Raw genomic sequence first — 17,681 nt, 5'->3', positions numbered from 1 at the left:
GTTATCACTAATGCTATAATGTGTGAGCACAATTTTTGTTGGACTTGGTGGAGGTGGAACTGACTCGGCAAAAGACATTTTTGGTTATAACTGAGACCTAAAAATCCTTATTTTGTAATGTAATAAGAATATTCAAACCTGTTTTAATTCAAAATTTGACAAATGTCCGTGTGTCTGTGTGTGCGTGTGCCTGTGTGTATATATATATATATATACACATTTATATGCATCCTGTTTGAAAGCTGATTGTCTTTTATATACAAAATAATTAAAACACTGTGCTTATAGCTGGAAGAAGGAGGTAAAACAGAAGAAAATGGAAATACTCAAGTAAAGTCAAAGTACCTCACAACTGTACTTGTAAAATGCAAAACTACAAGCCTCACACTACTTAATTATCAAAAACATTGTTTCTGTTATGTACACATCATATTTAATGGTTCATTCAAAAGAACATGAAAATGTTTTGACAGCTGTTAGATTTATTAACAAGTTTTCTATGTACATACACACACACACACACACACACACACACACACATGGATTTTTGCATCGCTATCATCAACCCACAATGATGCTGCTGCTGGCAGCGTGACCCGACAGTGTGTAACGTCAGTCTCTCTGTTTACATGATCAATCAGGGAATAACAAGTTTGCATGCAGGATTACAGTTTTAGTGCAGAGAGGCACTTCATGATTTACACTGATAAAATCACATTACTACAGTACATAATCTGATTGCAAAGCTGCTACTGTATATTTACAGATGTAAGACACAGTATTTTCATGATAACATGAACTGTTTTAGCCTGTTACATATCATAAAATAAAACTAATTAATGACAAATTAATGGCTGCTATCTATAAACTGAAATAATCTATCCTTTCTTCAATTACAATACAGACAACAAAACAATGATCCACATAATAAACCATGTTATCCACATCATGTGCACACTGAGGTGCAGTTAGCTGACGTTTAGGCATAAAGGTCTGCAACATGGAGTGTTTTTTTATCAGCAGTGCATCATCATGGTATATTAACAAATAGGTTAATTGTTGTGAGGACTAGTAGCCATTGTTTCACACCTTCTGCATGACTCACAGTGTTATATATCTGTTAGTAAGAATATTTTTTGATGTTTTTTCACCTCCATTGATATTTGGTCAAAGATACTTTAAGGAAGGGTTAGGGTTAGAAAACCATACTGGAATTGGTAAAAGTGTTGGAGAACTCACAGATTAGAATTAGTGTTCACATAGTGTCTGGATGTACACAGGAAGAGGATGTTGTGATTTTTTTCTCTCTTTTTAAACAGAGTATAAAAGAATTATAAAACATCTTTTGTGTAAATTCTGCTTCACTTCCTCTTCATCCATTTGCAAATGAATGGAATAAAAATAATTTGCACTGCATCTTAAAGATGCTCCCACTTCTTATGAGCCCTGTATATTTGGTAAGATTTCCTGCACCTCGAGGAACAATTTGGAAATCCCTGTAGTCAAACATGATAGATGCACTGTGGGACTTCTGCAATGGTTACCATAGTACATGAGGAGCTTTTATTCTCATGAGATCTAAACTCAAAAGAAGTGTGATCACTCTATTTGATCTGTTTGTCAGGATCTCACAGAAAACTGTCCTCACTGGCGACAAAGGAAAACCCATTGAAGGCGTTGTTGGAGCTGGAGCTGGAGCTGGTGCTGGCGTTGAGCTCCGGGGTCCGACTCACAGAGTTAGGAACCATTTCTCTGGTGAACTCTGGATCGATATGCTGAGTGTCGGATGGGCCTCTCTGAAAGAGGAAAAAATTAGGTCATGAGGTGAAGTTTCTTCTGGCAGGTCACTTACTCTATGAAGTAGGCTGCTGTTAAATGTTTAAATCATTATTAATGTTGCTGTGGTTTCTTGGAGGTACACATACTGTGTACACTCATTTAGGACAGTGGCTAAACTGTAACCTGCACAACGTTTCAAGTGTTCATTTGTACCTGTGCATTTCAGACAAATAAAAGTTACTATGCCTATAACCAGTTGCTTCCAAAGGAAGGCATTGGTGAAGGTTACCCTCAAGAAAAACCCTCTGGATGCACAATAAATGATGTTTCTAACATTTAAAGAAGAAGAAATAGGCTACATACATACAGTTTGTACACTCAATGATGATTTGAAGCCACTATGACTGAACTGACAAAAATAGATTTTTAGCTATAAAACTTAGAACATCGAACTGTAAATGTGCCTCTATTCGGCCTATTAGACAAATGTGAAGGATGAGTTGAGTTAAAAATAATATAATAAAAATTACATTAATCAAAGAAATTAGCTTGGATTGCAATCCAAATAAAGAATATGAAGCCTCATAAAGAGGAATGACAGAGAGGATAAGGGATTTAAGAAAATATGGAAAATAACTTAGATTTAGAGAAGAATAAAAGGGCGGGTTATGTTGGCTGATCCTACTGGAAAATGTGTTGTGGGTGAGAAAAACCCTCGAGGTAGGGTAAATGATTGTGATATTTGAGAAGGCACCAGAATGTCTAGACAGACACACACAGCTGACAGAGGGCAGAGTGCAGTGTGACGGCCTTCCCACTGTTTCGGAGGTTGTCCTGGCCGACCTCAGCAGGCAATGTGTTTGACATGGGACAGTCTTCATCTGATGAAGTTTTTGGGCCTTCCAGACTATAAAAGCTGGCCTATGTGCTCACTTGCTCTCTCATGTGATGCTTTCATGGCTAAACTTGCTGGTCTCCACACCCCATTGTTTATTTGTGTAACCTTTACATGTAATCATTTTTTGTATAACCTTTTTTTAATGTGGACTCCCTTCTTGTCACATTCCCTGAGCCCGTCTGTGACAGTTAAAGTTCACAAAGAAGAAGCCACACATAACTCACCACATTAGGGTTGTAAGGAGGAGTGATTCTCTTGTGGTAAAGGTCATCCCAGTTGATTGGAGAGAAGAATGTGTGGTTCTTTATTTCTAACTGTAAGTAAAAGAAAGAAAAGTTACACATGTACTGTGTAAATATACTTGCATTCTTCCCATTAGGAATTCAGACACATTCCCACACTCCCACAGAATAAGTATGAGAAATAAATAATGAACAAATCTTCAAAGCCAGGGATCAGCATGTCCAGGCCTCTGGCCTGGCCTGCACTGCCCCACCAAATCATCCCAGCTCATCCCAAAAATCCCAAAATAACTGAAAAGTATTTTATGTTGCTCTTGTTATATCTGATTAGTTGGTCTGGCCATAAAAAAACTGGATATAGCAGGTTGCGCAGTTACTTCGCTATCATTTTGATCGCAACCCCCAACCCAGTTGCACAAGCAGTGCACACCCAGTTTTAAAATTCAAAACAACAGAAAATACATTCCGGGGCTATTGGGTCCCTGTATAACCAAAGTGAGAGGGGTCTCTCCGTGAAAGTCAAACACGTTCCTGGTGTTAGCCTCAGCCGAAGTTGTCCCTTATCACTAATCCTCTTTGTGATTTTCATGGACAGGATTTCAAGGTGCAGCTGGAGGGGGCTAGTGTTTCCGGCTTGGGGGCCTCAGAATTCTAAATCTGCAAATTTTATTTGCAGATGATGTGGCTCTGGCCTTGTTGGACCAGGACCTTCAGCAAGCACTGGGGCAAGTTTGTATGAAGTGGGTGGGATGTGGGTTAGCACCTAAAAGTCTGAAGTCATGTTCTGTGCCAGGAAATGGTAGTGTCTTCAGGTTGGAATGGAGTTTCTCTCATCTCATCTTGGGGTCTTGTTCACAGTGAGGGTAGGATGGAGTGGGAGACTGACAGGCATTTCAGTGCAGCGTCAGCAGTGAAGCAGGTGTTGTACCAAAGTGTTGAGGTAAAGAGGGAGCTCAGCCAGCAGACAATGTCCTAGATTTACCAGTGGATCTTCAGTCTGACCTTCACCTGTGGTCATGAGCTCTGGTAGAGACTGAAAGAATGAGATTTCAGATACAAGAGGCTGAAATGAGTTTCCTTCGCAGGATGGCTGGGCTCAGCCTTAGAGACAGGCTGAAGAGTTCTGACATCTGGAGGGAGCTCGGTTGAGTTGGTCTCAGCATTTGGTTAGGGTGCCTACTGGGTGCTTTCCATTGGAAGCTGGGTTCTGCCTGGAAGGCATGTCCAACCCAGAATATGCTGGAGAGATTATAAAACTGGGAACGCGTTGGGATCCCCAGGAAGGGTTGGAAAACGTTCGCAGGGAGAGGGACATCTGGACTACTTTGCTTGACCTGCTGCCACCACGACCTGACCCCAGATAAGAGGCAGAAAATGGATGCATGGATGGAAGAAACTGTGAGGTCATTTTGGGTGTCTGATTATCTTTCAAATTTTGTCGGAGGGTGTGTCCTTTAGAAAAAGTTCAAACCACTTAAATAATGTTTTATATTTTTGAAAGAACTAAGCCTTGTTCAGTGAGGGTAGGATGGAGTGGGAGACTAACAGGCAGTCTTTAAAGCAAAATGTAATGCATTTCCTTTGAAAATATTCTCTGTCTAAGACTAGGCTTATGTCTTGTCTGGGAAACCATTTGTTTCAATCTACAGCTAAAGTTGAAAGACATAACACACTCACAAAGTCAGCAATGGCCCCGATGCGCCTGTGCTGGTCCTTCTGCAGGAGACCCAGTAGCAGGGAGCAGACAGCCTCAGACTTCCCTGGAGGCAGAGGTAGTGGCATGTGGAGGATCCCATCATACATTTCACCGACATCACGACTGTAAAAAGGAGGCTGAAGCAAAGGGACGAGTACAGATGTCATTTGTATGAAATGCAATTTAGCACACCTTTCCATAGAAAGTTTCCATAGATATGTAGACTTGTAAGGAAACAGAAAATTCATGTAAACTTTTCTTAGTACCACTATTTCCCTGTGTCATGCTTCACTTCATTACTCGTAGTTACTTGTAGGGATATACAGGTTTTAGCCTATGTCTTAATCACATGACTGAAAGGGAGATAAAGATTTCATGTACACATAAATGCAATATACAGACATTTTTCAGAACTTTATCTTGTGCATCTCTTGTTGAGCTAACTTATGTTGTGATTTGGCGCTATATAAATAAAAATTAACTTGACCTGCATATGGTGTTGGCACAGGCATATACGTTTATTTGCTTTCTTGTCCAGAGTTTGATGAGAAGATCGATATCACTCTCATGTCTGGGAAATATTAAGTTACTGACAGCAGCTAGCTAACTTAGCTTAGCATAAAGACTGGAAACAGGATAGTTATGATTACACTTCAGTTTTTGTATTGAATGAATTAAATTTGTGAGGTTCAGAGATTCTGGTAGCTTCATATTTAGTGTATAGACACGAGAAAGGTATCGATTTTCTCATCGACTTCTCTTCAACTCTAGACAAAAAAGTGAATTAGCACATTTCCCAAAATACCATTACATTTTAAATGCCAACCAAAGATAAACTGTACCTGTATATTTCCAAAAGGCATAACCCATAAATCAACCACGCACGCACGCACACACGCACACACGCACACACGCACACCACACACACCACACACACGAACACGTACCAGGCTGTAGATCATCTCATAGAGTACTGCTCCCAGACACCACCAGTCCACTGTCCTGTCATATGGTTCTTTACGAAGAACCTCTGGAGCCAAGTACTGCCGACAGAGAGACGGACAGAAAAGAGGAAAAGAGAAAGAGTTAATATGATTTAGGAGGAGATAGACAAGACTTACTAAACCTGACCTTTATAATCTGACTGCAAGTTAGTAGGTTTGAGTCGATAAAAGATTTAGATTCTACTCATCAATTAGAGTAAGCTCACCTCACCTCCAATGATCTGTTCAAACCATTTCAATCTGGTTTTCACTCACAACACAGCACAGAAACCTCCTCTCCTCAGATTTTGGTCACCTCAACATCCTCATCCTCCTTGACTTCACTGCAGCTTTCGACATCATCAACCGCACCATTCTCCTCTCCTGCCTTGAATCCTCCCTCAACATCACTGGTACAGCCCTCTCCTAGCTAATGTCATATCTCACAAACAGATAACAGTTCATCAATATAACAATTGCACCTCCTCCACCGCTCCTCTGTCCCAAGGCATCCCCCAGGGTTCGGTGCTTGGTCCTCTCCTGTTCATCCTCTACATGCTCCCCCTTGGTAAGCTGATGACGTCCAACTCTACATCTCCACAAAATCCATCACGACTGCAATTTATTCCACTCTGACCAACTGCCTCACTGAAAAAAACTGAAAATAAACATGGATGCAAGCAGACTTCCTCAAACTAAACTGTGATAAATCAGACATGGTTATCACTGGTCCCAAATCGGTCACCAAAACCACTCACAACTTCTGCCTTTCTACAGACAACTCCCCCCTGTCTTCCTCCCCACACACCTCGGAGTCAGAATATCCATCCAGAATGGACTACTGCAACAGCATTCTCTATGGCTCATCATCCAAAGTCCTGAACAAACTCCAGTATATCCAGAACTCTGCTGCTCGCCTGCTTACCCACTCTCACTCCTATGATACCTTCTTCTCATTTACAAAGCCCTCCATTACCAGGTCCCCTCCAACCTCACTGGCCTTCTCCACCATCACACTCCCTAACCCTAACCCTGGGGTGAGAGAGTCTTTTCCATAGCTGCCCCCTCCCTCTGGAACTCTCTTCCCAAACACATCAGAGACTGCACCGATCTGTCCATGTTCAAATACCTAATCAAAACTCACTTCTTCAGAACTGCTTTTAATATGTAATAAGGTTGTATGCTGCATATTTTTAGTATGTTTCTGTGTTCATTTTAACTCATGTAAAGCGTCTTTGTGTACTGAAAAGGGCTATATAAATTAAATGTACTATTATTATTTATTATTAATATATATAAAATATTCTGACACTTGTAGGTGTCAGTCAAGTTTAAACATGAGTGATGTATGTTATATGACTTGATTTTTAGTATGTCTTTCTGATGTCCTTTTCCTAATTATATGTGTACTTTTTACTAACTTCTGGAGTCCCACAGAAAGTGGAGGTGGTTCCCTCTGGCTCTACACCCTCTTTGCACAGCCCAAAATCTGTTAGCACCACATGGCCCTGTACACAGAGAACACAAGCAGCCATTCTTCACACAATAGTGACAAATACAAATTAAGGAGTTAAAATTTACAATTTCAAAACACCTGACAAATCTGACTCACCTGAGAGTCTAAAAGAATATTCTCTGGTTTCAGATCTCTACAGTGAACACAAATGAGCATATTATCAGTGTAGATAGCAAAAATGAATCACTTGTGAATTTATCTCATATTTTAAGAAATACGTGAGCCTGTATGTGTGAGTCTGTCAGTCTGAGACCTGTAAACGATGTTGAGAGAGTGAAGGTAGCCTATAGCACTCGCTACCTCAGCGGTGTAGAACCTCGCTCTGGGCTCAGAGAAACATCTCTCTCTCTGCAGGTGGAAGAACAACTGCAGAGAGACAGAAAGAGATGGACGGATGGATGGATGGATGGATGGATGGATCGATGGATGGATGGATGGATGGATGGATGGATGGATGGATGGATAAAAAAGACATTTAAAAAGAGTTGATAGAAGAGGACAGAGAAATTACAGATAAGGAGACAGCCAAAATGACAGGGGAAGGGAGAGCAATGATTACACACATCATGCAAAACTAAATATTAATATAAACAAATAATAAATACTTTCAACCATTGTCTGGGCCAAAACACCTGACCAACAGCATAGCAGCGCAAAGAAAAATTTGAGTGTTTGATAACAGTTCTGGTGGCTGCACGCCATTGAATTGTGTCTGCTTTTATTTGTTAGCTGAACACAGCAATAACATGATATGATGTTAAACCAGTTTTAGCTCCAGTTCATTCTAGGTTTGGACATTAACAGCTTTATAAACCTACACAGCAATGAATAATGTTATAGTTATAATACAGTTGGCCCAGGAATTTATTTAAGAGGCTAGTTTAAGATGATAGCCTCAGTCATTTGTTTTGTTGTTTCTTTCTTATGGAGAATTCCATAAGGTAATGATACCATCTGCTGCTGGTAGCAGCTGTTTAGCCTAGCTTAGCAGAAAGACTGAAAGAAGGGGGAATCAACTAGCCTGCCTATGACCAAAGGTATTTTTTGGTTTTTGTACAATTTAACAAACAAAATAGAGGTGGTTCATTTGTCAGCGGATATATGGACAGATGCAGGTAACTGTTTGATGTGAGAGTTGTATTAATTTTCTACAACAAATCAAATAGGCATATTTCCCAAAGTTTTGAACTTTTCGGACTATATTGTCAAATAATTAGTGACAGTTTGGTAGTTTGGTACAATTATACAGACTGAGAAAATCATATATGTATATCTCACAATAAAGAAATCAATCCTGTTGCTTCCCGTCCAACTTGTTGTTACTGTGACATGGTAATCTGATGTTACTAGATGTCACAGGTAATCTGACTAACACACTATTAAATCTACAAAGTGCTAATCTTATCGATAATTGCCTTGTTTATTATAGGAAACATTTAATGTCTGAAAGTGAGCATGATTGTGATTTATTGATATTGTACAAAGTGCTTTATTTTCACAAAATACATGTGATGTAAAAACAAAGTCGATTGATGTTATTAATTTATTCATGTTCATGTATATACTTTTTCAGTTTAAGACATGTACCTCTCCCCCATTCACATAGTCGAGGACAAAGTAGAGTTTCTCTGGGGTTTGGAAGGAGTAGTGGAGCCGAACCAAAAACGGGTGTTTCAAACTCTTGAGCAGCACATTTCTCTCAGCCATAATGTTTTTTTGCTAAAGAGAGACAAGAGAAAAAGGAGAAACAGAATAAAGGTAGAGAAGGGAACAAACACACCTTTGCTAGCTTGCATTTTTTTGTGTTATGTGTAAGTTGCGTATGTTGTTAATACATATAAATCAGGGACCACGAGAGGGGCAGCTAATAGTGATTGAATGATTTCTTCCTTATCTGTGTGAAATCACTGGAGTTATATACCACGGTTGCTGTAATGCCTTTTTCAGTCAATGGTTTCACAACATCACCAGCTTGGCATCTGGGATGGCACACAACATTATAGATTAAAAATTCCAAGTCTATTTATGAAATAAGATGAATGCACAATCAGAAATATCAACAGTGTACCCAAGAGAAAGCTAACAAGATGAAGCTGCTAACTACAAGATTACAGTATTTGTGCCTGCAGAGAGAAGAAACTGAATGTGGAGAAGCAAAGAAGCGGAGGAAGAGGATGAGCAGGAGAGAAGGTAGTGAGGAGGAGGTGTGAAGATGTGTGAGAGGATAGAGTGGAGGCGTCAAAGAGAGGAGTTACAAGGGAAATGTGAGGAGAGGAGTAGGATCACAAGCATGAAGAGATGAGGAGGAGACAAAGCAATATTTAACTAGACGAACCAATAGGAAACTGTGTCTCTTCATGTTGGCATCACCTCCAGGCTGTGTGAGAAAAACTACAAAACTCTGATGTGCCAGTGAGATGGAGATGAGTATACGCCACAAATATCCCAGCCATAGAGAAAATACATATTTCCAAACAAATTGAAGTGTATTTGCTGTGGTGGTTTGTGGGACATAGTTCAATTTGAGAGCAACATGTATTGGTTTCTTGTCAGCAGCAGGTGGAAGCTACTGTCACTTGACAAGAGCTTCAGCCCTCTTTGTCTGTACAATACAAGAGGTTATAATATGTCCTGTGAGCAGTGCTATGTCTTCAGGACAGATTGGAGGCTAGTCAGTCACTATTGGAGAGGGTGAGACAGGCTGGAGTGGGCCAGGGCTAGCTAATTAGCATGCTAACTTCAGTAGAAGAAAAGAAGTTGAAGAAACAAGAAGAAACATGAGTTAACATTGGAGTAGCTTTCCACTGCTGGAAACAGCTGTTGGAGAGTAAAGGAATGAAGTTTGATGCTGAACTCATAATCTTTTCTCTAGAGTAGGTAAACAGCTGCTAATGCTAATGTTGGCTATGTAGCAATAGCAAAACATAGCCCCATTAAGCAGTTTCCTACAGTGTTTTAGGTGACAAAATGCAATAGATACTCTCATTTGTTAAATCTTTGCATACTCTGCGTTCTAATATCTGTAGTTTGGATTTGTTTTTTCTATTTTTAAAAATTATTATTATGATTTAATATGTTTGAAACATACATTTTGATTTGAATTGTTTTTTATCATTTTCAGTACAAGCAAGGACATTTTGAGTTTCTTTTAAAAATGTCACATTTTCTATTTCAATATCTTAATATATATATACAGTATATATATATATATAATATTCCACACTATTTTAACACTGTCCTAAAAATAAACTGGATTTATCAAGTCGAGTTTTTTAATAATTCTTCATTTAAAGGCAGAAATGAATCACAAAAGCTTTCTAACCACTGAGGAGAAATGTCTGGGTTTTACAGGAGCTCTTTACTGTGTAAGAGAAATGCTGAATCTATGTAATTATTTGGATAAAAACTGGAATTAAAATTAAGTAAATGACAGTTAATCAGCCTGTGAGTGACAAACAAATGCGCCATGCAGCTCAGTTAGGAGTCAGGACACATTAATGAGGGAAATGTCATTTAGATTTAGAGGACTGACGTTGTAATTTAAGTTTCAGAAAATTACAGGAGGAATGAAATGGATTAACCATCTCTGTTCATAAAGCCACATAACGCTTCAACTTGAGCAAGAAGTAAATGCTCCAAATGAAAGGACAACAAGCGTCTGGACAGAATCTCTTTCAGTTGTTGGATGAACACACAAGTGGCTCAGTTTGTTTTCCCAGAGTCATAAAATATGTCCTTTGTACAGAACAAGCTGTAGATAAGATAAGATTCAGATCATGTTGCTGGGTCAAAACACTGTTTACTAATAACACTCAAAGATACTTACACACACTACACATACTACACACATTTTCTTTTGGTTCAAGTTGGGACATTTTCCACCATCATCTACTTTACCCTGGCACATCAGAGCACTGTGTAGTTCAAAATACATTCATTTATTCTGAAGGATTTCCTGGTTATGAACCCAATAAAAAATCATGTCTTAATCACTTGACGGTTTAGTTCATATGTTTAGAGGCAGCAGTATATTTATAATTTTCACATTATTTTGATCTGATGGGATTCAAATGAAAAGTTAATTTTTTAAGCCACAACAGTGCGTTTCTGAAAATCATATTCACGAAGCATCTTAAGGCTAAAAGTAGCTCCTAAGCCTAGGAGAAGTTAGAAATAGTGGAAAGGACTCCTAACCCACTGAGACCAAATCACAAAGAATCATAAATGGCTGCTGTCATTCCACGTTGCAGTGTTTTGGAAACCTTAAACGATGCTGAATTACTTAAAAGATACAAACTCAATCACAAGGGAATAATGATCATTGAGGAGTTTGTGAGGGATTAAGTAACATCTCCAACTAACTGAAACTACCCGATAAATGCAGAAATTAAGTATTTGGCAATGTTGTGCTAGTTGGCAACCAAGCTTCAACCTCTGAGGTTGTTCTCTGAATGGCCGCTTGAAAGCTCCAAAAGCAAGTCAATCCCCCCAACTTTACTGCAGAAAGAAACATGTTTATAGTCTGGTACAAAAATCAGTTTTGGTCTCCATAGCTAATTTCCTCCTTCATGACAACTGTACACAGGGTGAATTTTTATATAACTCACTCATTTTAATTTTATTAAGGCTTAAAGTTCTGCACAATTAAGGGCATGCCACTTTGAGTGATAGGCGGGTGAGCATATGCCTGCCCCAAGCCAGCATGAACCCGAAGTCTCAGTTTGACACGCGTCTTCTTCCTTTCCTATTTTTGGATTAGCCAGGAGTTCGGCGGAGTCAGGTAATGGCAAGATGGCGACGGCGGTACGGCCCCTCTGAGCTTCAAAACCACTCTTCAGAAACCTATGGGTGACATCATGGAGGCTACACCCATCTTTATTTACAGTCTATGTTGGCAACAGAAAAAAGCCAATCTATTCACCTAACAATAAATGCGCTCTGACCTGACATCATAGGACAATTTCTTTTAGATGTTCAACAATTACAGAGAAATAAAGCAGCTTCATGGTCAGTCTACCCACTGTGATCGGTGCCAGAGATAGAACGCATGTAAAAATTATTGCACCATCGCAAGACAAGGAGGGATTTGGAAACAGGAAAACAAAATCAAACCATCAACACACAAGGATGTAGCGGATGCTGCCTGTACAGCTGTAGACATTGTTGTACAGTGTCCAGGATCTACACGCGAGTCATGGATCTTAATGAAGAGTGACCTGAGGCAGCTGTTTGAAAGGATTATATTCCACCTGGATGTCACCTGGTGGGAGACAGGGGAAATCTTCACACACCTCAACCCACAGCCGGGACTACAACTACATTACAGTGAATATATAGTAAAATTAAATTCTCCTGGGTTGACACAAACCTCATCATACGGATGCATTTTGGACAACGCACTACTAAATAGCACCTAATTCGTCATTATTTAATTTGTATTTGTTTATTTCTCAGTGGTCTTTTTATTATCACTGCAGGATGTTGCACATTCATTTTCACTGGTACAGACGGTCTTTCATCAACCAATCGCTATGGTTCCTGCAAGCAGAATAGCAATGGAGTCGCACTCTGAGCTTGGGAGTTTTTGCTTTTTCTTAGTAAAAGTTGGTCTCAGCAGCTTTGTGAATAGGACTTAGAGAAAACTTTTAGGTAAAAACTTTTAGCATGACTAATGCTTTGTGAATATGGGCCCTGAGCATTTGTGTTGTTTGGTTGGTGTTCATAAAGAAATAATAAATTCAGAAAGGAACAGCTGAGTTGAGATTGGAAATGTCCAAAAGCCCACCTCTTTCTTCTTCAGGATGACTTTCTTCTGCAGCACTTTGATAGCGTAGAATTTGTTGTCGGCTTTGAGCTTGGCGAGCAGGACCTGCATGAAGGTTTGTTTGTGAGTGATTTGTTTGGTAAACAGTCTCTGCCACCATCTCCACACACGCATCAAACCTCTGAGAACAGCACATACAACACAGATATGTGATCTGTGCAAACAGATGATACTGAGAAATCTGAGAAGTGTTTAATACAAAGACTTCACCCTAAACAGGATTAACATAATTTTCATGTTTAAATACAAACCTGCCAACAAAGCAAAGAATTCATATTAAGAGTTTATTGTATTCTTTATGTGAAACACTCCTTTGGTGCCATTTTACTGGCATTGTATTAGTAATTTGCTGTTCCATTGACTGGGTGATGTTCAGGTAACCTTAAAAGGCCTAAATGGATTGTAAAGTTAATAATTCATGAAGCAGACAGTACATTTTGATCAGACAGAAGTCAGCACGTAGACTCTCTTTGACCCTGTCACCAATCTCTCTCCCTCTTCTACTACAATAAAATCGCTGCTGCAAACTGGATCCACAGAGAGGAACTCTTAATCTATATGGCCCACCATTAATACCTGTTAAAGGGTTTATCATTTTATGTAACGTAACCCCATGCCAGATTGAGAAGTTTCTCTGGCGCATATGTGAAGTGAATCAGTTACAATAAGGAAGCCTCTGAGAGAAAAATATTTTCAGTGGAGAGACAGATGAATAAGTAATTGTTTCAGTGTTACCTTTCCAAAGGTCCCTTTGCCAATGACAGCCAAGAAGTCAAAGTCAGTGGGCCTGGCACTGACACAAGAGAGAGAGAGTAATCTATGAAACGCATTATACAATATTAGCACTGTATTTGCAGTAACTTACAAATGCTGGAAAAGTCACCAGCAAGTCATTTGTTAAAACTGGCCCTTCTCACAAAAGTGGTGTTTTCTTCAAGAATGTTCTGATGCATAAAACACAGAATATAAACACAGAATATAAACAGTCATTAATGATGGTGTTTGTTGGAGTTTTACTAAATTGAGTCACAGAATTTTCTCAGAAGGATCAATAGCAAAGAAACGCCACCAGCAAAGACAGTAACATTCTGTTTTTGCTGGACTGGTATCTGTATAGTTGTGTGTTACAATAAAAACAGTTACATGCTGGTGCCATGAGAGCAGAGCTACTGACTGTGGGTTTGCTGAAGGTCCCAGATTGATGTCATCATGAGGAGAGGAGGACGGTGAGCGCAACTGGAAGAAGATAAAACACAAGTCAACAAAATTAAAGAAATCTGCACTTTGCATTGATTTGTCTAATTAAAGATACATAACCAATAAATAAGTGGTATTTAAAGACAACCACTTCTATTCACATGCACCATTGAGCAGCAGCAGTGACAGTGACAATGTTGATATAAATATTGAGCCTAAAGATAAAACATGAAAATCTGAGTCACATCACAGCATACGACTGTGCAGCTACAGACCCCCTGATGAAAACCTCTCACTGCTGGAGATCATCTGTTTGATATATTTCATGCATTCCACACAGTTGTCACCCAATTCAATTATAACAGTGTTGGTTTAGAGAATAACCCAAAACCGGATACCGGGGATGTAGTTTGTTAACATTCGGACATTTGTTAAACAAACAACCTCTTTGAAATCTGGAGTTAGGCATCAGACGTTTCCTCTGTCACATGGTTAAACCGCCCAGAGTCAAACAAAGTCAAATCTAGGAACAAGTAACATAAAAGAGACAGTGTCAAAACTCAGCTCAAAGATACTCACATTACTGTGTGCCATAGCTATTATCCATTCCACTGTCACTGAGAGAACAGAGAGGAGAGGAGATGAAGAGAGAGGAGAGGAGGTCAGCAACTGTTGAAGTTTGTGATTCTAACCTACAACCCTCTTCTCACGAGAGTCATAAAAAGCTTGGCGTGTGTGTGTGTGTGTGTGTGTGTGTGTGTGTGTGTGTGTGTGTGTGTGTGTGTGTGTGTGTGTGTAAAAATGAAATAAAGGTCCTGATTACTTGAGCTGAAGCTCCATACTTTGGATCTACAGTATATTAGTCAATCCTGGTGCAGCCACAAAAATATGATGAAAATAAGATTTTATCCTGAATATTCAAAATCCCTGACACTCATGGAGATCACTATATGGAGAACTTGCATCATTAGTTTTAATGTCTGTGCAACATCTGGGCATTATCTAAATCTATTTGGTATATTTCCTGTCACTAAGACTTTTTTGAATTACAGTGCTGTTTAAATCGTTTGAAATGGTCCAAATTGTTCTCATGTTTATGGCAGTCTGTCCACATTTACCTTTATACATCTACCTAAAGAAAACATCTTACTGACATGTAATCCAAAAAGGTGAATACATAAGATATATTCTGAAGTAAAAGCATGTTCATTGTTGACTTTGGAGTTTTGATAAAGACACTGCAAGTCAAAAATAAAATGCAACTCCTGAATAGGCTTTCAAGTCATAGTGAATTAATCTGAGACCTCAAAGCAAAGGTTTCTTAATAAATAAGGGGGAATGCCAGCAAGTTAAAACCATCACCCACTCCACAGTAATAAATTATGATAACATAACAATGATCTTCCACAGGCAAGTAAAGCTGCTTATCATTTGCCAGTAACATTAAGGTAAAACCTCCTGAGGCAAACAGCTGTTCTCTGTCCAAAGGTTTATTCCTCAGAGTGAGCACGAGACTCTGAATCACAAAATCACGCCAAACTCCAAAAACCAGCTGCAGTGCAATCAGACAAGAAAAGCTTTCTTTCACAGCCTTGAACCCCAAACAGAAAAGATCCATAATCTGCACATTTTTTTCAGGAATAATCTGTATAAAAGTATCAGTGCCACAAGTCAAATTTAAATATTTATTTACTACAGCGCCTTTTTAATAATATTAAGACTTTTCATTAAAAAAGAATTCATGTGGTTTCTCAGTACAGATTGGATAACCTACAAAAATATGACTATGAATCCAATATAAACCTATATCAGCCTAAAAGTGATATCACAGGGAGCTCAATATCCTGAGGTCATTATAAACACTATAAGTATCTCAGATGTCTTTCCTGGATTGCACTGTAATGCAGCAGCACAATAAGGCTCTTAGCATGCTGCTTTAACAGAACCCTTTCAAAAAGACCTTACCAACACAAGCAGAACATGCAGAAAACAGTCTCTGTAATTTAGGAATAAACAAGCACCGCACAGATAATCCAGGTGACCACTTTGCTCACCTGTGTGCAGAGAATGAGGAGGTCAGTGTGCAGGCAGTGTGCTCAGTTCAGGAACCTGAAGGGATTCAAAACAGACTGAGAGAGTGCAGGAGGCTGAGGTCAGTTCAGGAAGGTCAACTTCCTGAGAGTGAATCATTGATGAAGAGTTCCAGAGTTTAAAAGTGAGGTGGAGCAAGCAAGGCTGTCAGTGAGGGGTGGTGTATGTGTGCCTAAACTACTCCGCTCGGCTCTTTCAAAATAAGGCAAGTAGCAAGTAATTTTTTTGTCTTTGTTTATCTATGTACTGTATATTTCTGTTGCACAAATACAGAGAGCTTTCTAAAATATAGAAATACAAATACAATACACACAACGGACTCTGCTCTCACACTTATTTCAAATGAGCAACTTCACAGGTGTACTTTAGTAATTAGTAATTTACTCTTTAATTGTACTAAAATAATTTAAAGTACTTTTTTAAGTATATACATATATATATATATATATATATGTGTGTGTGTGTGTGTGTGTGTGTCTGTATGTGTATATACATGTATATCAAAGGTTTAACTGCTAAACACAAGATGTCTCTATGAGGTGCACTTAAGGTTCACTGTATTCACTGGCTTTTAAAGTAGTTGTCATGTCACAAAACACTCTTGTAATTACTCCTCTTAAACTTGCTTTGTGTTGAGCACAGACACACTTTCCTCTGTCAGCAAGTGAATGGAGAAAAGCCTTAGTGTCAAACTCTGCACATACATGATTCTGCACAGTGAAGCTCAAAAATCCAAGTGAAGTAACAATAAGCAGAACACACTATTAACAGAGGCTGACTTGGAACTTTTCCACTTCTGCAAATAAGCATACTTTTATTTTGAAAGCCAGTCTTCTTAGCATCCTCCTTCCAAAGAATAAGAAACAAGTCATGCACAACTGTTGTACCTTCTTGTATGAAACATTTACCACCCGACAGTCAATTGAGTACTCTCATTTTGCTGCATCAGGCTGCAGCAGCAGGTTATCAGCCACACTTGTTTTTCTGGCCTCTGCAGTGGAACATGAAGATAAGCAGTGAGAGTAAAAAGGGCGTGAAAGGAGTTGCCACCACCACCACAGCCAACTGTTGACAACAATATGGTCGATAGGGGGATGTGATACAAGCAAAGTTAGTTTATAGTCAATAGCACAGCACACAGAAGACACCTGTGCAAGCACAGGAAATGCAGTGTGTGATCCCTCAAATTAGACAAGAATCAGAGACATGAATCAGACAAGACAGCTTTGGACGTTTATTAATTCATGTGGATTGAATGACATTTGTGACCGAAAATTATCTTGACACGCACACACACGCGCATACACAAATCCCACCAGAGAGACACACAGAGAAGTCAAATTCGAGATTCCAGGAGCCCTTAAAACTTTCCAGTAAAATTGCTTTCATCTCACAATACCAAATCTAAACATTATTTTTTAACCTATTCTGACATAAAATGTAAACATTTCAAAG

The 17,681-nt window shown here is 39.1% G+C and overlaps 1 protein-coding gene across 2 annotated transcripts; it reads right to left on the bottom strand.

The window, feature by feature from the left end:
• Nucleotides 1–462: 462 nt before the first annotated feature.
• sgk2a (serum/glucocorticoid regulated kinase 2a) lies at nucleotides 463–16,342 on the bottom strand. 2 transcript variants are annotated; one of them, XM_023427663.2, is made up of 13 exons: nucleotides 16,190–16,342; nucleotides 14,715–14,752; nucleotides 14,113–14,174; nucleotides 13,674–13,731; nucleotides 12,900–12,983; nucleotides 8,702–8,833; nucleotides 7,368–7,480; nucleotides 7,211–7,247; nucleotides 7,020–7,106; nucleotides 5,563–5,658; nucleotides 4,597–4,752; nucleotides 2,902–2,991; nucleotides 463–1,796 (listed from the first exon to the last, which is right to left on the bottom strand). In XM_023427663.2, exons 2-13 carry the CDS (start codon nucleotides 14,727–14,729, stop codon nucleotides 1,629–1,631), a joined length of 1,098 nt encoding a protein of 365 aa, XP_023283431.1. In that variant the 5' UTR covers nucleotides 14,730–14,752; nucleotides 16,190–16,342; the 3' UTR covers nucleotides 463–1,628. The 2 variants fall into 2 exon arrangements, with proteins under 2 accessions (XP_023283431.1, XP_023283432.1); XM_023427664.2 differs by lacking the exon at nucleotides 8,702–8,833.
• Nucleotides 16,343–17,681: the final 1,339 nt, after the last annotated feature.

Source organism: Seriola lalandi, unplaced genomic scaffold, assembly GCF_002814215.2.
Source record: "Seriola lalandi dorsalis isolate HSWRI2012SDOR001 ecotype SW California unplaced genomic scaffold, Sedor1 jcf7180002054861, whole genome shotgun sequence".
Taxonomy (NCBI): Eukaryota; Metazoa; Chordata; class Actinopteri; order Carangiformes; family Carangidae; genus Seriola; species Seriola lalandi.
Note: the sequence above shows the minus strand (reverse complement) of the source record. Positions and strands in the feature narration are given on the sequence as shown.

Bases quoted from the DNA above. Each gene is read 5' to 3' on its own strand.
- sgk2a (XM_023427663.2), bottom strand. The intron at 7,107-7,210 runs GTGAGTCAGATT...CTCTGTGTACAG, and splicing joins ATATTCTTTTAGACTCTCAG to GGCCATGTGGTGCTAACAGA. The intron at 1,797-2,901 runs GTGAGTTATGTG...TTCCTCTTTCAG, and splicing joins CTCCTTACAACCCTAATGTG to AGAGGCCCATCCGACACTCA.